Source organism: Macadamia integrifolia, chromosome 6 (genome assembly GCF_013358625.1).
Source record: "Macadamia integrifolia cultivar HAES 741 chromosome 6, SCU_Mint_v3, whole genome shotgun sequence".
In the NCBI taxonomy this organism is placed as follows: Eukaryota; Viridiplantae; Streptophyta; class Magnoliopsida; order Proteales; family Proteaceae; genus Macadamia; species Macadamia integrifolia.
Window position 1 is genome coordinate 36,716,757 of NC_056562.1, and position 20,578 is coordinate 36,737,334.

General features: G+C 38.4%; 2 protein-coding genes across 2 annotated transcripts; one reads left to right on the forward strand and one right to left on the reverse strand.

Moving 5' to 3' along the window:
- The first annotated feature begins 1,318 nt into the window (after positions 1 to 1,318).
- On the forward strand, positions 1,319 to 4,976 carry LOC122082264 (light-sensor Protein kinase-like). Its single transcript, XM_042649727.1, has 2 exons — positions 1,319 to 3,727; positions 4,500 to 4,976. The coding sequence occupies exons 1-2, from the start codon at positions 1,912 to 1,914 to the stop codon at positions 4,655 to 4,657; spliced, it is 1,974 nt and encodes a 657-aa protein (XP_042505661.1). The 5' UTR covers positions 1,319 to 1,911; the 3' UTR covers positions 4,658 to 4,976.
- Positions 4,977 to 5,869: 893 nt separating this feature from the next.
- On the reverse strand, positions 5,870 to 20,040 carry LOC122081949 (protein SPA1-RELATED 2-like). Its single transcript, XM_042649380.1, has 8 exons — positions 19,905 to 20,040; positions 17,459 to 19,013; positions 15,999 to 16,156; positions 13,797 to 14,643; positions 11,283 to 11,429; positions 8,614 to 8,931; positions 8,455 to 8,514; positions 5,870 to 7,017 (listed from the first exon to the last, which is right to left on the reverse strand). Exons 1-8 carry the CDS (start codon positions 19,931 to 19,933, stop codon positions 6,826 to 6,828), a joined length of 3,306 nt encoding a protein of 1,101 aa, XP_042505314.1. The 5' UTR covers positions 19,934 to 20,040; the 3' UTR covers positions 5,870 to 6,825.
- Positions 20,041 to 20,578: the final 538 nt, after the last annotated feature.

Consider the following 20,578-nt stretch of genomic DNA (forward strand, 5'->3'; position numbering starts at 1 on the left):
TTCAGTCTCAGGCTTCGAGCAAGTTGGTAACAGTGTCACTTAAGAACCGGAGCCGAAACCGAACCAGCTATTAATCGAATAACAAAATCGGTTTAAGTTTGATTTTGATTTTAAAATGTGATTCATTCAATTCGATTTTGATTTTAGGTTAAAAACTGTTAGGTTTAATCGAACTACCCAAATAAAATGTGACCCATAAAAATAAAAGTGAAATTTCATTCGGTTCGATCACTATTTTATTGGGGGAGAGAACGTTGCCCGGTCGATTGATTGCATGACTCCTACACCAAGACTTAGAAGAATATGAAATTACCACTCCACCTTTATGAAACAGAAAAATTCAACCATATTAATGCCTCTATGTGCGCTCTCATTGGCAACCACACTAGTGCAAGGGTTACAAGACCTAGCAACAATCTTTTGCCCATATTTTATATTGAAATTTGTATGTTTGAACCAAATCAAACTAATAAAATATAACTCATATAAATTGAACCGGATCGAACCTAAACCAAACCCTATAATCATGTGCCTGTTGTACATGCACTCACTATGAGGGCTCGAATTAAACTAAATCTCTTCCATCCATATCGGGACCTTGTGAGAGGGCATATGGAACAGGACCAATTAGTGTTATATTTTCCTTATATTGTTATGAGTTGTTGTACAGCAAGATCATTAAACTCAAAATCGGATCAGGATTGATACAATTGATTCTGGTTTCGAAACAAGATGAATCGGATCACTCAATCTAGCCTATTCGGATCTGCCTTGGGCCTTGAACTGGAATTGAATTTTGAATTAGGACTGTTCCAAGAACAAATTTTATTTATGGGAAAGTATTTCTTATGGAGGAGTGTGATTCTTGTGCGTGCACAAAGTGCAATGAGAACGCACGAGAAAGCATTTACACATATATCATCATATGTTTTTCATGGAGGCAAGTTGATCATTTTGTTCCCATGTGTCTAGGCGTAGAGAACACCGGATTGACAGGTTCTTTCTCTCTTATTTATCCGTATTAATACAATTATTTATTATTATTATTATTATTATTATTATTATTTTTGAGAGAAGAATTATTAATTAGTATTGGAAAATGAAAACAGAAGAAGGGTGCTTGAGAATCTTAGATAATGAGATCACTGGGAACGGTTAGTCGTTATGGGCAATCCAATCCCAATGCATACCCAAATTTAAAACTCGAAGTCCAGAATCGAAACTCGCGGGAACTTGTCTCTACACCCGCCCACTCCTGCAATCTAAATTCTAATCAAGGTGACAACTGTTGGGGTCAGTTTTTTTCCCAACCGAAATTCCAACCTCCCAAAACAAGGGAGACAAACAGAGAGAGAGAGAGAGAGAGAGGGCCGAGTCGTTCTTTCATCCTCAAAATCTGTGTCTTCGATCGTTCGGTTTCCCCCGCAGTGTCTAAGATCAACTGCGAGGTGTCTTTCTTTCTTGTCTAAGATCAAGGTCGTCTTACTCTCCCGTTGAAACCCTTCAGGTCTCTTCCTTGTCTTATCTCCCCGACTCTCAGATTCTAGATATAAGTCTCATCCCGAAATGGGTCTTTTCTTCTGATTTTCTCTGTGGTTTTCTTAAGAATTTGGTGGGTTAATAAACAAATACGTTCCTTTCTCTCTCTTGCTCATATGAAACGTAACCGTTCCAATATCGGATCGAAGCCCAACAACAGTTCTTACGTTTAGATGGTTTAATTAGCGTCCTGTCCTGGACTCTGTTTTCTCCAATCGTTAGGCTTCCATTTTTCCTCTTCTCTCCGCTTCTTTCTTTCTCTGTTCCATTTACGGATCGATTCTGGCGCTTCTCTCTCATGTTAATTCGCCTGGATTTGCAAGAGAGATACGGTAGGAATTCAGCTTCTTCTCTGGGTTTCCTGATCTGGGCATGGAACAATTCAGGCAGATCGGGAAGGTTTTAGGTAGCCTAAAGGCTCTCATGGTATTTCAAAACGATATCCGGGTGAACCAGCGCCAGTGCTGCTTGCTATTTGATATCTTCAATCTCACCTTTCAAGGTATCGCAGAGGAGCTAAAGCAGAATCTGAGATTCGAAGAGAAACACATCAAATGGAAGGCCCTTGAGCACCCATTGAGAGAGCTTCACAGGGTTTTCAAAGAAGGGGAAGCCTATGTTCAGCAATGCATGGACAACAAGGATTGGCTGGCCAAGGTCATCTGCCTTTCACAGAACACCGATTGCATGGAATTCCACATCCACAACCTGCTTTCCTGCATCCCAGTTGTCATTGAAGCCATAGAAACTGCAGGAGAAATCTCTGGGTGTGACCAGGATGAGATCCTGAAGAAAAGGGTTGTCTTGTCCAAGAAGTACGAGAGGGAGTGGATGGACCCTAAAATCTTCCGGTGGAATTTCGGGAAGCAGTACCTGGTTTCTCAAGATATCTGCAAACGATTGGATAAGGTTTGGAAGGAGGACAGGCGGCTTCTTCTGGAGACAATCAAAGAGAATAGAAGTTCTGGGTCAGGATCTTTAGCCAAGCAAGAGCAACGTTTAATGGAGCTCCTACTTAAGAATCTAGACCACAACAAGCCCTCTGATGGGTGGAAGCTCTTCCCAAGCTCAATATTGGTGGGTTCAAAGGACTACCAGGTGAAGAGACGACTTGGGAGCGGGAGCCAATTTAAGGAGGTCCAGTGGTTGGGGGAAAGCTTTGTTTTAAGAAATTTCTTTGGAGAGATTGAGCCTGCAATTCCTGAGATATCTCTTCTCTCTTCTCTTGCCCACCCTAACATACTGCAATTCCTTTGTGGGTTCTCGGATGAGGAAAAGAAAGAGAGTTTCCTAGTTATGGAGTTGATGAACAAGGACCTCATCAGCTGCATCAAAGAGCTTTGTGGCCCGAGGAGGAAGGTTCCATTTTCCCTTCCTATAGCAGTTGATCTAATGCTTCAGATTGCTAGGGGGATGGAATATCTCCACTCACAGAAAATATACCATGGAGATTTAAATCCATACAACGTCCTTGTTCGACCAAGGAATTCCCTTGACGGATACTTGCATGCTAAAATCTCAGGATTTGGCCTATCCTCCATCACGAACTCCACCCCTCGAACCTCCTCGAATCAAAATGAGGCACCATTCATCTGGTATGCCCCAGAGGTTCTATTGGAGCAAGAACAGCCACAGCCTGGGACTACCTCCAGTTCCAAGTACACAGAGAAGGCCGATATTTACAGCTTTGGTATGATTTGCTTTGAGCTTTTGACAGGGAAGGTCCCATTTGAGGATGGGCATCTCCAGGGAGACAAGATGAGCCGAAACATTAGGGCAGGTGAAAGGCCACTCTTCCCATTCCATTTACCAAAATACCTCACCAACTTGACCAAGAAATGTTGGCACACTGACCCAACTCAACGTCCAAGTTTCTCGTCCATCGGTAGGATCCTCCGCTACATCAAGCGGTTCCTAGTGCTGAACCCAGACCATAGCCATCCTGACCCTCCATTGCCGCTCGTTGATTACTGTGATATTGAGGCATGGTTCTCCAAGAAGTTTGCTGCAGAAGGTAATCCCAACCCAGCACCAGTATCACAGATCCCATTTGAGATGTTCTCTTTCAGGGTTATGGAGAAGGAGAGGATCAATTTGAATTTTAAAGACAGGAGTTCAGAGTCAGGCAGTGATAGCAATTCGGTTTGTGGGGATGAGAATGCAGCTCTGATGGATGATGATTCACTATGCAGAAGAAATATTACACCCTAGCAGCGGCGAGGAAGAACTCGCCCTGAAACCCTAGCTTCGTGAAAACCCTAGAATACAATGACTCTCAACAAGCAACAGTACATTATATATATATACTCCAAATAGCGGTTCTTTCCATACTTTAACTGGTTTTCTTCCAATAATCCTCAGGCAATTCTCCAAAATTAATAAGCGCCATGAAAGTTTTTATTCTGGAAAGAAACTCAGGGTAGTTAATAATCAATACCACTTCTGAACAACTTCACATTCGGGTCGCCACCAAAATATGTCGGATCGGGTCAATCTTCAAAACAGGTCAAGAATTCGAGACAAACTTAACAAAAGTAAATGATTTGAATCCACAACACGTCACATAGCAAAGATAGGAAGTTGCAAAACTAGATTTTGGGTCAGATAGATCATTAATGATAAGCAATTTTTTTTGAGTTTTCTAGCTATGGAAGTAACATGCACACATAAAGTTGATGATTGGAGAGAGTTATTATTTCAATATTCATTTCACTGTTGGAGATTGCACTTGTAACTTGTAATTGAATGGATAGAAGCAACTCTTGCAAGCATGATACTGACAGGTTATTCATCATAACGCGCAGAGTAGTGAAATGACAAGGATAAAATAATTAATGTATACATATGCCAAGTATCTTTAGGCAAATTATAGAATAAAAAGGCAAGGAATTGCTCTAAAAATTTCAAAATTCACCAACCAATTTCATTTTAATTTTCTGTAACACTATCCCTCGTGTTTTGTTTCTTATCAGGAACACCAAAAGGACGAGCACTAAGACCCCCACACATGACCCAATGTGGTCGTTGTTTGAGGATGAATTCTGAGAGCCATATAGTGGTGATGAGCCCAAGCAGGCGGAGAACATCTGGTCATGCCTCAGATTCTGAGTTAGCTTAGGTCCATACACAGCACCTCCCTCCCCCTGCAGAACATCTCAACACAAGGTGGTAGTTCGCCGAAGTCCATATGGTGCTACTTGCTAGCTTGGCTTCTAACTTCTATTTCTGTCAAAATGCTCATGCGTACTACTACGGTACTGTACAGGAAAGAGGAAGAGATTTTCTTTTGCAAGGCCTAGATTCTGGGCTATTTTGCACCCAATGGATGGACAAATGTTTTTTTTTTCCCTTCCCATAAACAGGGAGGAGCCACTACTCAAAGTTTGAAATTGTGAATGTTGCTAAAATCTTTTGGCCCTTGAATGCTTTCACCTCAGTCTACTTCATCGGAGTCTATTATTGATCAGTTATTTAGTGGAGCTGTATTTTGAAGCCAGGTCCACAATACAGACCCTGAACACATATATATCATATCATCTCTTCACTTAAGAAGATTAAAATTGGAGCAAGCGATATTAATCTGGAACAGCCCAGCCTAAGCTCTGGTTGTAATAACTTCTTTGCTCTAAATTAATGAGTAGATCTCAACTACTTCAGAAGTTTGGTTCACGTGGCCTTACAATGGCTACTAAAAGTCCTGCCTAAAAGGAAAAAAAATGGAGCCTGACGTGGCATGCAATTAGGCATTTGTTTATGCCCACAAAATAGATTCCAATTATTTTTTTCTTTTCTTTTTTGATCTATCTATTTGGATCTTACTGCTATAAATAGATGCCCATTCAAGGCTCAGCCTAATACTTGCTCAGCTCACCTGCAAATTTCCTAACATGATGACCGGTTGTGCATGGTAGAGCACACATTTGTGTGATTTCACCAGCTCTCCGATGGTCATAGTGCAATATATTCAATGGTTGATTGTTTTTACCAATCTATTCGGTCAACATGTTCTAATTGCTTTCTCGATAATATATGCTTTTATAGGGAAAAATATTTCTGCCAGGTCATGTGGCATCTGAGCCCAGACATGAGGGGCAACATGATGACCCTGCCCCCATGAACTGCGAAATCTCACCCCTAGTGATGTCCCTACGCTTCCCATATTTTTAAGTACTAAAGCAGGCATCTCCATGCCTCAAAAAATAAATAAATAAATAAAGCTTATAGAAAGCTGTGGATAATTGCATCAAGCATATACTTGGATGGAAAAAAAAAAATCTCGTAAATTGGAAATGCCAACAAGAAGCTGTAAGATCTGAGAAGAACAATAATATTGGAATACAATACAAAGAATCAAGACTTTAATTTCCCCCTTTTTTCTTCTTCCAAATAAATAAATAAATCTGATTGTATTTTATGCACAAATTACCCTTACAGGGCATCATTCATTTGGCAACAATTTACATTGCTATATTTCAATTTGGGACATTCCAGAATTTGTCAAAAACCTGTTCAATATGAATTTCCTTCCTTGAAAACATGGTCTGCCATAGGTCATCCACATTTTCATACTTCAGAAGACCAGTTGAAAAGATTGGTCATGTACCCATCATGCCAAGTAAAATATTCCAAGTAAAATACATCCGACTGTCGGACAGGAGTAAAGGGACATTAAACATTGCAGACTCTATAGTTGCTTTTTCCTTGTTACCACCATCTCACCTGATTTCCATGCCTCATGCCTCAATTCATAAACAAACTGGTTCAGCAAAAAATATCTTCTGCCTCTTGGAGGCCCTCCCTAGTTTGGGTAGCAATCGCTTCTAGTATCTAAGCCTCAGGAACTTAGTAGTGGTAGCTTAATCTCCACGTTTGAAGATACATTATTGTCCAGAGAGTGCCCAATGTAGTCCTTCCAATTCTTCATGCTCTTATAAAGCACACAGAGAAGTGTTCAACCGAATGATCAGGATGAACAAAACCAAAAACCTCACAGCAGTGACACTGTAATGTGTTGAATCATTCAACCCCCTCTGAAGGATTCTGGGGGCTCGGATCCTTGCTTTTAGGGCAAAGTGTTGAGATACAAATCCCAGTTCAATTGAACTATATGAGTTGATGGCTCAGTTCTCTTCTGGTTGTCTTCATCTAACAGTCAAATCTTTTGGACCTCTCATACTTTCACCCACTCGAGGACTCAAATGAATCTTTGGGACCACAAAGCTGTGCACCTTCAGCTTCAGAACTGTCCATCTTACCTTTGTTGAACATTTGAGTGTTAACCCCTTTTCACACCATCTGCAACAGTTTTATACTTCCACTGGAGTTGGCAGCTACAACCATATTTGACTTTCTTCTCCAACACACACTGGAAACAAACTGTCCATTGTCATCACCAGTCTCTTTCCCAGTAATAGGATCAATGGAGCCAAACTTGTGAGAAGTGAGGGGCATAGGCAAAGATCTATAATAAGCATAAACCTGAGGATAAAAACAAGATAAAACCAGAGTAAGATCCTCTAATATCTGACTTGTTCCCACACCAAACCACCCCCACCCCACTCCCACCCACCCAAAAAAAAGAGGGAAAAAACCCTTAAAAAATTCAATATTTGGATCATTCAATCAAGCAACTTCCTGGCTTACAATCACTCAAAACTGGGACTTATGGCAAAGGGGGGTATCATCCAAAAATTAAAGTATCGGTATCGGTCACCATATCGGTCAACCAAAATTAAGATATGTATCGGAAGGTATCGTATCGTATCGGAGATACGCTAAAAATACGCATATAAATGGATAGAAAACACTTTTTTATACACATTTGCATAAAAATAAAAAAATAAGTTAAAATAAGCTATATATAACATATATTATGCATAAATAGTAAATTAAGAGTATCGCATTAAGAATCCAAGGTTTGTAGTTGTCTCATAAATGTAAAATCCTTGTTCCCAACCTTGATTTCTACTTTAGTTAGAGTGAAAAATGGTTGGCAGCAACTTTTGAACAAAAACACCTCAAAAAATTGTGTTTTTTCTGAAAAATTACCCATTTTGGCCATTTTATGACTGTATCAGTATGTATCGGTGTGTATCGGTACACCAATACATACCAATACGTACCGATACAAACCGAAACATACATTTCACTTCGATTTTGAATTTGCCATAGAGTATCCGTACATATCGGTACATATTGTATCGTATCGGTGGTGTATCGATGCGTATCGGTATGTATCGTAAGATACATATCGATACAAAAGGGTTTTAAAAATTCCATGTATCGTATCGATCCGTATCGTACCGTATCGCCAATACGATACAGACTGATACTTTAAACCCTGGTATCATCACCTCACATGATCATGCCAATTGTAGATAGGGCATAGGGCAAAGGGCAAAGGACAAACTTAGGACCCAAAAGGAAAATGTAATCTTTTCCTGCCACAACAGAGTTGTCATCATCATCAATACATAAGAATTTCCAATATCAGCCTGAAAATTAGGGTGTTGATGATGGTACAATATTCAAATCACTAAAATGCCTATCTATCCCATTCCTTTCAAGAGTAAGACGACCAGAACAATCCAAACTATAAAGTTATTTGACCTGGACATGACCATTAAGCATTGATTCAAATAATCACTTCAAAACTGCAACCAATAATGCTGTTGCCCAGTTCAAATCCTGCTCTTGCAGGGTCCTGTGAGGGTGGACTGAAGTCTGGCACAACCTTTATATATATAATATGCATTAAGTTTCCACCCTCAAACTTGAACCCACGTATTCACACTGGCAGCTCAACCTTTTAGTATTGCACCTTGACAGTCCTAAAACTACAACCAGAATATAACCTCTTCTTCAAAATTAAATACCAAACATTGCACTTGATTTACAGATCAAAACTAAATATACCTCATTTGACTCTGAACCGCAAGCTATATATCCATCAGAAACTGTTAAGCCCACAAAATTCTGAGGAAACACCAAAAAATAGGGGGGGGGGGCAATGGGTAAGCCATCACTTTTAAAGAACAGTCAAATGCAAGTAATATCTACAATAGAGAAACTAACCTTCTCATTAGTATGACCACCAAAAGTCAGGCTACAAGCAGTTGTGGAAAGCCCACTAGAACTAGTCTTTTTGAGATCCCAAAGCTTCAGGCTGTTGTCGGTGGATGCAGAAACAAGGGTTTCTGGATCTAAGAACTTCACATAGCTAACAGCCTTCCCATGCCCAGATAATGTACACCAAGGAATTCTTGTATTCCGTAGATCATAGCAGTAGGTCATGTAATCAGCGGAACCAAAGGCAAGTAAATGGGCGGAATGAGCAGAGAACTGAACACAGCAGACATTGGCAACATTCCTGATTGTGTCGATACAATTTCTCTATAAAAACATTTAGCATTCAGTATACCTCTTAAAGCTTTCATAATGAAAAATAGAATGAGGGCAGCAGCAGTTAAGCTATAGCCTGATTTTGAAAGAAACAAAAAGGGTACCGGTTGAGAGCCACCATCGATGGGCCTCAGGCCTCCATAAAACCAAAGACTAGACAAATTCTTGTGGCAAATATTATCCTCAAATATTTTGCATGCCAGGAGGTGAAGCCCGAATATCCGTGTCTAATGAAATGAAAAATTTTGAATTGGGATTGGATCAACATCCAGTCAATTTGATTCATGGAATCCAGTGAAATGTAATATAAGACAAGCCTAAATTTAAATGTAGGTACAGGCATGAGGATGGCTTATTCCCATCATCCTATCTGAAGATTCTGAACATGAGCATTTCTCAAATAAAAAGGCCAATATGTATATTTCAAGAAATAAAAGTATTAAAGTTTACATGTATCTAAAAATTTCTACTTTCTCTGCTCCTTCATCCCAAATAGCATTTTCAGAAGTTACAGGACCACAAGACGTCTAGAAATGGAACAGGGAGGATGCTAATCTGAAATACATAACGCTTGTTGATGCGGAACCTGGGTTCAAAAACCCTATTTGGGTTCGCTAAAGGCCAACCCAGATACTATACAACTCAATTAACAAAGTAGATGACAAATCTGTAATTAAATGGAAGTCAAGCTAACAAAAAACAAAACCAGCAAGTGGAATAGCATGTATGAATGGAGGAAGGGTATTCTTGAAAGAATAAGGAAACGAAACTTATAAGAGAAAAAAAGGTAAAGGTGGGGGCATACTATTGGGAATAGGGGTTAAAAGGAAAATATATCATGGGGGAGGAGAGGAAGACAATGATGTCTTCAATCTCAGGCCAACGAACCAGCAGGGAAGGGTATTCGAGTTCGACAGAGGCCGAACCCGATTCAAGAAATCCGGCACACTAAAGGAAGATCGAAACCATGACAAAGGTTCCTGAAACCCAAGTATGCAATCGCTAGGTTCCATCCCACGAACACAAGAAAAACCCTGTTATGGCAGTGGTGGAACCCTAGGGAAGGGCTCAATCAATTTCACAGCAAAGGAGAGAGAGAACTAGGGCTCGGACTCGGACTTGGTGGTTATACTTGCCGTAGGACTACAATTCAAGCCCCGAGACTGGGGACTGGTTAATGATGCTTGATGTTTTTTGTGGCTGATTCGAAGTCATGCCAGCGGAGACATAACAGTAACCAATCACACAGAAGTAATAAAGAAAGAAGAATGAAGAAGTAGAAGATAGGAAGAAGAGAACGGACAAGTTGTGAAGGTTCAATGACCTTGCAGGAACTGCGTAATTTGAAGGTAGGTTCAGATTCACAGGGAAGAGAAAGGAGGATTACAACCACGCAGGCTTCAGAAAAAAAAAACAACTCAATTCATATTTTCAGTCTGTCCATCCAATGATGGGTTACAAGGTATAAATAAAAGAAAATCAGAAGACTTTCAATGGACTCTAAAATTGAAACAAAACTCTAAAACTAAAAATGGAATGGAACTCTAGCCTCAGTAAGAGATTAAAAGATAAATCCAAATAGGTAAATGAATAAACTACTAATATCCTTCTAGCCCCAAATCCCAATTCAGGCCTGGTTGTCGGTCAGAAGACTCAGAACTTTCAAACAGGTATGGCCCGGTCCAAGAACTGGCTCCTGCATCACTGGTTTACTTTCCTCTTATTTTTTTTGGTGGTGGGGTGGGGGGGAGGGAGATGCTTGACTGAACTGGAAAAGATAAAGATAAGCAAGTGGCAATCCAGAAATTTGCGTGGGAAAAGGAAACATACTGCTCAGCAACAGAAATGGACATACAATTAGCCGCAACTAATAAAAAACAAGAAAGAAAGAGTCGGGACTACAATGGAAGCAATCATGATGCTTGCATTCTTCACCATTCAAAGCCCCAAAAGCTAAAGTTCTGAATATCTTAAAAGTAGTCCATCCATATTGTTTTTAAATCCTCTAAGATTCTTGAATCTCTAACCTTTCCAAATGATAAATTTTCAAATTTCCCTTTCTTCTTCAAAATTAGTTAATCACCGTGTTTCCTTAAATTTCTCCCTAGAAATAAGATTTTCAAATTAATACATCATATCTTTCCCTTTATTCTTTCTAGAGTTTCCATGTATTTTTATGGTTTATATAAAGCTTGGTTGAGCTGAATTTCCATGTGTTCTCACCTTCTTCCCATAAAAAAGAGAAATGAAATCTCACAGAGATTGCAACACTGGTTTTTGAGTACCAGCTTTCTTACTTGTATAGACAATAAATAAATGATGATAGAGGAGGAAAAGCATGCCTCATTCATGTTCCATATTTTCACAGAACAGTCGTCGCTTCCACTGGCTAATTTTGTAGGGTCCAATTGAGAAAAATCAACAGACCACGCTCTCTTTTCATGATCTACAAATTGAGAAAAATCTTGGCCAGTGCTGGCATCCCATAACTGCAATGAAAATTATGATACATTAAAGGAAAATCAGTAAACAACTTACCAGTAACAGATGTTTGAAAATAAGACAAAATGGTTAATAAATACAGCCGGTACCAAATTGGGGATCCTTGCCAAGGAAGTTCGCCATGAGATCGGTTATATTGTCGAAACTATACTTTTCATCAGGAGAGAAATATACACATGAGAACCATCATATCTAATCTACCTGTCCACAATTTTCTTTATGTTCAAGATAACCAACAATTATTTTGAGGAAAAAGGACCCAAGTGAATATAACATCTTTGGTAAAGTAAGGAGGATAAGGGGGATGGTTGATTAAGTAGAATAAGGGTCTTAAATTCCGATGGTGAATTTCTAAACGCAACAAATCCTCTTCCAGACCACTCTCCAAAATCTCTTGAGCTTTTCTATTTCCACGTGGGTTTGGAAAGATAAAACTTTAGTTCCCCATCTTTTAGGAGCCATTCTAATAAAAGAGCATATGATACACTATTGCTTCCTTTTCTTAATGCAGATTAATTACCAAAATATGCTTGTTTTATTAGGAATAAGCCTAGGGTTGGGTTCCATACATGTTGGGCCGTTGATCCCATGTGTTTTGAGTGTAATAAACCACTTTTATGGGTCTCAAAGGGGGCTCTAAGATTGAGTACGGGATTATTAGTTAATTTCCATTTTCCTTAGTTTCCTCTTTAGTTGGGCTTGATTTGAATTATATTTGTTTCCTTAGGAGTCAAGTTATTAATTGAGTCAAGTCATTAGTAGTTAGTTTCCTTTTTCAACTAGTTTCTAATTTCAGTTAGTTTCTAATTTCAGTTTTTAGTAACTATTGTATTAGGAGAATATTTGGTTTCCTTTTTAAGGAACCTTCTATTTTGTAATTCCCTCCCCCATTAACATTATAAATAAAGAAGAGGAGGCTCCTAAAAGCCTAGAATGATTTTGATAAAAAAATAATGGTTGTTGCTATTGTCTTCTTCATGAAGAGTTGTCTTGTGTTTGATCAAGGCTGAAGGAATTGGTGTTTAATCCAATTGACTCTTTGCGGCGTGAAATCCAAGAGGTCTCTTCAACTATTATTTCTTTCTTTTCAAAGTTAATTGCAAAGTTCTTCAAACCAGGTAAGGGATCTGAACTGCTTTTGATTTCTGGTTCTGGAAATCTCAAGTTTCTCTCCTGCTGCCCCTATATTGTTCTGAAGATCCAGCCAACCGATGGCCCTCCCCTTTTGATTGATTGTTGGGTTTATTAAGAGGGAGGTTTGACCTTAATTTGAGGCTCATCAGACCAAGGAATCTGCAGTTATGGGATTTCTCCCTATTTTGGCCGATCCTAATTTCTGCCCAGATTTGCCAATCGATTTCTGTTGGGTGTTGCTAATTGGTTGCTGATACTATTCCTCACTGATTTGACTTCATTAGTTGATGATTTCAGTCCTATATTTCCTGCTGTTTATTCAGTTACAGAATTTCTGAAACTGAGATCGATTGGACTGGTTTGACTCTTGCTGTTGTGTTAGACTTTGGTTCATGGATTACAGTTGTTTGTGAATCCAATTGAACTACTTTCAGTCCCTGGTTTAGTTCTAAAAGATTGCTGCTGCTTTGACCTCATTAGTACTGCCATATTGAAGTCGATAGCCTGCTAGACTATCTTATATTATTTTGATTTTCTGTTATATTGTTGGGTTGGTTATGGTTGTTCTTAGATTAAAAGATCCTGAAGCTGAGACTTGGTTAGACCCCCATCCTAGTCTACATTATTTCTGATGAAACTTTTTGCGTGTATATTAAACATTCACCTCCTCTTCAGACAGTCTGAAATAAACTGTGAGTTCATTTTGCTTCTGGTGATCAAGATTCCAAATGGAATAATCTTCTCGAGTGCACTTCTTTAAAAACCCATTTTAACCAAAATCTAGCTTCTACAATGCAAGAAGCAGGAGCTGGGGAAGCTCCCCCAGACACACACTTCATATACAAAACTGTTGCCAATGAACAGTATCCTTGTTCTTTTGACTCATTATTTATTTCTTATGTCTAAAAAAAGGTTCTAATTTAAGATATACACTTGGTTCAGAGTATACAGAATGCTGATCCTCAAATCACAGTCAGCCTATGCATATACATGGATAGAGATGCAAATGAAGAAACAGTTACTAGCAGGAGCCCACCATTAAACCTGATTCATTTTCAACAAGGAAAAATGCCTTTAAGTAGGAACCAGAAAAACAAGCCATGCTAATCAGCATCTTTAACATGTATATGACAAGGGTGGGATTAATGGGGACCTGATATGCTTATATCCAAATAGTATTTTTGCCCAGAAAAATATTTTATTGCAAGAGAAATACATACCTGAACCACACCTTCATAATCAGTTGATGCCAAATAATTTTTAATGTAGCTGTTCCAGCAAACACAGCTGAGCTTAGATTTGCTAGACATCTCAATAACTGGATAATGAATATCAACAGAATCATTGAGAAGCGCAGAGAACTCAAAAATCTTAATTTTCTTCGATACTCCAGCAGCAGCAAAGTAGTCCTCATCCCGATCAAAACTCAATGAGCAAATCACATTTGCTGAGTTGAGAAGATCTCCATTTCTTAATGTCCCACAAACTTCAAACTTACTATATCGAGCATACTTGCATAAACCATCAAAAAAGGCTCCAAGGCAGTCATTAGATTGGTTAAGGCTCTGCCCTTCATTTTCATTTTGACTAGGGACCCATCTCTCTCGGTTTTTAAGTAAATCTTTATCTGACCGTGTTGTAGCATCAGTATCCAGAAGCCGGACTTGAGACCTCATAGAGAAATAAGCATTTTCAAGCTGGCTAATATTCTTCATCAACATCTCTTCATTCTTATTTGATGTGGAGGATAACCGAGAAAGTGCATCTGAGCGTAAACGGTGTTCAAGAAAAACCGACTCTCTTGTACTGGAGGACCCCTTGAGTGTTTGAGAAAGAACACCTGTTGTTCTTGACAGGTGTCTTTTCTCAACCTCATATACATCTGCTTCTAAGCATCCAATATCTTCAACTAACTTGGACTCCTGCTTCTGCTTTTGTTCATTCAGAGATACGAGGAAATTCAGTAACAGCTCCGATTCAGTATCATCTTCCTCGAGAGATGATGGCAAATCTCCTCCACATGACAACTCCCGAGATTCACATATCAAATCAGATTGCAATATTTCCCTGTAAGGCACAACACACAATAAATTTAAAAAATTTACCAGGCGAAGAAAAAACACGGGGAAATTGATGTCACAGTATACTCTCTGAAACATGGACAACTACTCTAAAAAACTTGAAAAAATTTTTAAGTATCTAGTAAGAAACAGAACAAATAAAAAAATTGGCACTCAAACAACTACAATGACAAAACTGCCACAGCTGACATTGACCACAATGATATGGAACCATGCTATAAGCAACGGAGAGAATGGGTAGATTGAGGGATGTGAAAATGAATGTGGATCTCGTCGCAACTATTACATTCCAAGGGTAAAAGGTGGATATTTCTCTCATCATTAGATGGTTATCTCTCAACTGAAGCATACGATATCCCAAAGGCAAGTACTGAGCCAGTCCCACCTCAACCATTTGATGGGTAGATGTCCTTAATGCCTTCGGTTTCTAAGGGACTGGTGATTTGGTGTCACTACAGCCGTTAAATGGGTGGATCTCGTCTCCATCGGATTCAATTGTGGGAAATAATGGGTTACATCCTACTAAAATCAATTAAAATAAAAAAGGGTCTGGTGCATTTACTCTTCCTTTATTCATCCAAAAAAAAAGGGAAAAATTTTGTTTCAAAGAAAAAAAATGCCCATTTGCACCCTTGGGGCTCAGTAGCTGAATTAAATGAAAATGGCTTGATAACAGGGTGAATCTTGGCCTACCTTTGGATGGCTGGATGGGAGTGTTATTCAGAAAGCACAGGGAGTATCTTCCTATTCCCAAAACAGTAGGGACTGACAAGCAATTTACCTTTTCATCAATGGTTTCTAATAAGTAGTGAGTAAAAAATAGCAAATACGAAGGGAAGTGGCATCATTAGATTTAAGGCTTTGATGCATGTTTTTCTTCCTTGGATGCAGGTATACCTAGGGAAAAGAGAACTTATATTCCTTTTTTTTCTTTTTTTTTGAGAACTTATATTCTAAAACATAACAACGTTGGACATGGAAATTAGGCAGTTACTGATGTCTAACCTGAGATTAAACCTAGATCCTCTTTTTATTTTCTTTCTTATTTAATAATGGAGAGTCAAACCTGAATAATGAAATCTTCATTGTTGCTTGATTGTACTTATGCATAAGTCCACATAGTCAGTAGTTCTCAGTAATCTCTTTATATTCAGTGATATCCTTGCATTTTTGGAACAGTTATTTGCTGGTAAGTTGCAATAATACATCTTCCAAGAATATTCTACAACTGCATGCATTCCTGACATGTCATGCTTTGCTACCATAAATGAATCAAAGATACATATAGATTTTGAAATTCACAATATAGTAATGAACTTGGTTTAAGTGGACTACGAACACCTTGCTGTCGGCCTTGAAGAAGATTCAGGATGAAGAAGCCAAAGACAGAAACCAGCTTCCTTGGGATTCTCTGACAGGAAACTTGAAGGGAGAATCCGATGGTGTAGGTCTGACATTACTGCGGCATGAACTTCCCATGATTCAAAGCAGCTAAGTAACTGATTAAAACTGCCCAAGTTAGTCACGATCAAGCTTCAACACAAATCCTAAGAGAAACAAACATAAATAAATATCATATATTAATAATTCATTTATGAGTTTATAGTCTAAGTGGCTAAGTGGCGAGGAAAAGCACAGGAAGGATGTTTTGCCTGCTACTGTACATGATACTGTCCTTTGCCAGTTAGGTTTTCTGGAAACCATGATTCGTACTTTTGTAGTTGTAGGTTATTCACAAGTCCATACATGCACAGTTGGACAGTCAACTGAACACAACTGTGCATATCTTGCATAGAGATACTAGAAAGATGACTTATTATGTTATGTTATGCTATGCTATGCTTCTCAATGTCATCCCAGTGTCTACTTTCTGTCCTTCATTTCTTTATAATTGCTTCCTTTTTCACAAGCTTTACAAGCATTATCATACTACACATAAAAATATTTACTACCATGAATTTTCCTTAACGTTGACTTGCTTTCCCATCTTTATAACATAATATACCTGGCACAAATAGGAAAAGCACAGAAGAGTACTCTTTCATAAACTACAGCCCAATAGTCCCTAAAAGCCAGAACTCTTTTCCTCTTCCAATATAAACTTTTTCAAACACATTACTATGTCCCATTTTCTGGATATTGGAGGTTGTCATGTCTAACACTCCATGTCAATATTGATAAATGACACCACGTACATTTCCATAGATCATAGTCTCAAAAAATAAATTCATCCCAAATATATGGTCACGATTCATCCTGAATTGTACCCTAGAAGATATTGATTATGGATATTACCCTTCAAAATTTACTTCACAAGTTCCAGGAGGTATTCATCAACCAACAACACAATATACTGAAGGACCTTCCATTTCTTAAAGTTGGCAGTAGTGGACTCATGGCCCAAACATAACTTGAAGCAACTATCAAGAGACATTCACATTTTCTGTTTCAGCTTCACATGTATGTGATGAGCCAAAAATGTAAAGTTCAATCACTGATTCAATGAGCACATATACTACCACATATTATTCTTCATTTCTTCATAAGGGTGTAACTGCAACAATGAAAATGGCATCATGTCTATTATGCCATCATGTCTGACAAGTGACCCTTGTATCCATTTTCTTAACAACTGCATAACGCACACTGTGTAACTCCTAGTATTCAGACCATGTCTCAGTTACATATGATATAAGAAACAAAGTAGTAACTGACTAGAATAAAAAAGGAGGACAATAAGAAGTCAAATTTAACAAAAAAATTAAATGCATAGAAAGAGCCAAATGAGATTGCATCAACACCTCAAATAGAAGAACCCCCAGATTGTAGATATTTGATGACAAGGTGTACCTCCGGTCATTCAGCTCCTCCGGACTAGCATACCACTTCTCTTCCAACTGAACATGTACAGAGGTCATCAGCTGTCTAGTGGTATTAGATATAACTGGGGCTTCATACTTACTCAGGGTATTGCATTCTGTATTTTTGTATCGGTCCATACAACCATACCCAGTCTCCTGCACACCCCTATTCTTAATATTGCCCTCTTCTACTGTTACAGACTTCAAGCCAGATCTAGCCGGAAATTGAGGCTGTTGTCTGACAGACATCATCCGCTCACTAAATTTTTGTTGTTTTGTGCATTCACTATTCTGACCATGCATACCCAGCCCAAAGGGCCTCTTCCTACTAAAATGATGGTCCAAGTAGGAAATATTTTGATCAATAGTACACTCCAATCTTTGGGCAAGTAAACCAATATATTTAACCCGACCTGATGGCAACAACATGAAACAAGATGGACGTATGTCTGGCAAAGCAACTCCTTGAGAATGTGATAGGTCCACCAGCTCCACAATCTGCCTAAATAAATGCATGGTTTCAATTTTATTTATTTTACGGCTCCAAGGCTTCAGCCACTCCCTTAAACTGACTTCACCATGAATCACATTGGGACCAATCCCAGCTGCAGTCTGCGAGGGAGGATCTTCTTTTGTTGCACTTACATCAAGAGATGCATCAGAAGCGACCTCAGTGATGCATGCAGCCTTCCCATTGTACTTTCCTGTGACTGCAACGTCAGTGCCATCTTGAGCTCCTGGATGTCCACATAGAACTCCCTTCCCTTTCAATGTTTTCTTGAGAAAAAACTGAGAGAATCCTGATGCCGACAGAACCTTAGACCGAACACCTCCAGGTGATAATGCATTGCTTGAGGTAGTATCTTTGTTAGTACTGGTTAATTGTTTGGAGATCTCGGCATGATCCTGATTAGACTGCTTAAAGGGTGAAGGCTTCTGAACCCAAATTTCATGGGCAAACATGCTCCTTACCTCATCTCTGACGCTTGGGATTGGTGGTTCCTTGTCTCTGAAAGCCATGTCACCATGCAAACTCTCACTTCCGAAGCCACCTCCCAGATGATGTAAAGGTTGCCATTGCTGGTCCTTACCATGCCTTCCTTCTCTACTGTTTGAGCTGCCCACCATAGCTAGGATTGGATTCTTGTAATTTTTCACCGTTAACTCTTCAACAATGACCCCGGTGTCATTTGTCAAAGATGTGCTAGAAGAAGCAGGTTCAGATACATCCACAGAGTTTGCACATAAGGTATCTCTATACATGTGCAGTGAGCTCCCAGACCAATTACTACGATGAGGTATGAACACAGTCGAAGATTCCAACATATTGCTGCTGCCTTGTTTAAAGGATTGATTGCTGTCTTTCCTTTTGAGCAGTTCACCCTTTGCCACATCACTTCTGGTCACCTCATCACCAGCTCCCTCCATGCATGCAAACGGACCATCAATTAAATGATGAATGCTGTGACCTTCCAATTGACTGCTGTATGAAACCCTGCAATAACCATTGGAGACAAAGACAATGGCATCAACGTTTTATACGAGGCAACCAAATTAAATCCCATAGCTAACAGCATACCAACATGCAAAATCTGCTCAAGATCATCGCAGTCTCAACTCTCAAAAACACTCATCAACCGATAACAGCAAGAATACTAAGCGGAAAAAAAATAAAAAATAAAAAATAAAAAGCAGATAAATGATAGAAAGATGATAAATCAATCCAAACGTCCAGGATTTAGCAAAATCATCAGAAGTTGGAAACAAACTGAAAGAAAAACATAATTTAAAAAGCTCATAAGAAACAAAATTCATCGAACCTTCCAAAAATTTTTAGTTCAAAGGAATTACAAAGTAGTAAAGGGAAACCAACACCAGAAAAACAACAGACCACAATAGCAGCATACATAATTACAAATACTGAAAAAAATCGAAAATGAAATCAAATTAAACCGCAATGAAAAAATCTACCAGTGTCCAGAGCTTAATCGCCCTTGCCCATGCAGAGAATCAATCAAGGAACGCAAAATTAGCCATGGAAACCCTAAAGCTTAAAGAAAAAGCATAACAAAATGTAAAAAAATAAAAAATAAAAAACAAAGGAGAGGCCACAAACTTACCCGAACTTGAGAATATCTCTTTCTCTCCCTCGTTACCATTCTATCAGTCGGAAAATTACGAAAAAAAAAATAAACAGAATTAGAAATCAAAAGCAGACAGGAAGGTGAGAATTCGAGAGAAAAAATTAGAATAAAACGTCTTATCGGGAATCAGATTTTTAGATGATAAATGTAAAAAATCAAATCACTGAAAATTTATTTTTCTTCTATACTAATTAACAATATATACACAGATAAGGAATTCTAGGAATCATATTAACAAATACCTTGGTTTGCTCAGTGCCTCAGGCATCATTCTCTCTCTCTCTCTCTCTTCGCCCACTGAATATCTGAAACCACGAAGCGCGGAGAAAGGTCGACCAGATATTTTTTCTTTTTTTTTTTGAAAGATTTCGAAAAAAGTATAAAGGAGGAAGAAATATCCATCCCTATCATTGTGATTCTTTAAATACAACTGGTTCAGTGGGGAAATTACGAATTTACCATAAAATGGAGGTCGGCGATTTTTTTTTTTTTTTTTTTTTTGTAAGGGTTCAGGGTTTCGAGATTGCTGTCACTACAACAACCATGCACTGATGCACACCTCTACGGGTGTCAGGATTTAATTCGAACCGATAAAATTGATTGAAACCGACTAATAAAACTTAAATTGAATCAAAATTTTGTATTGAGATATGTTGAGATCGGTTGAAAATCAATCCAAATTTAACCGATCAATCATCAAATCAAATGAAATCGATAACAAATAAATTATTATGAGATTATAAATTAATTAATAAACTATCCATTTTTTACAATATTAGTGATATTTATTATAAAGGGAATTGTTACAAATCATTGAATATTAGGTTATCAATAGAGAAATTGATTGGTAAATTATAATAATGTTTTCATTGATTTCCTTATTCACTATACAAAACTAGTTGGATAGTCAAATGAA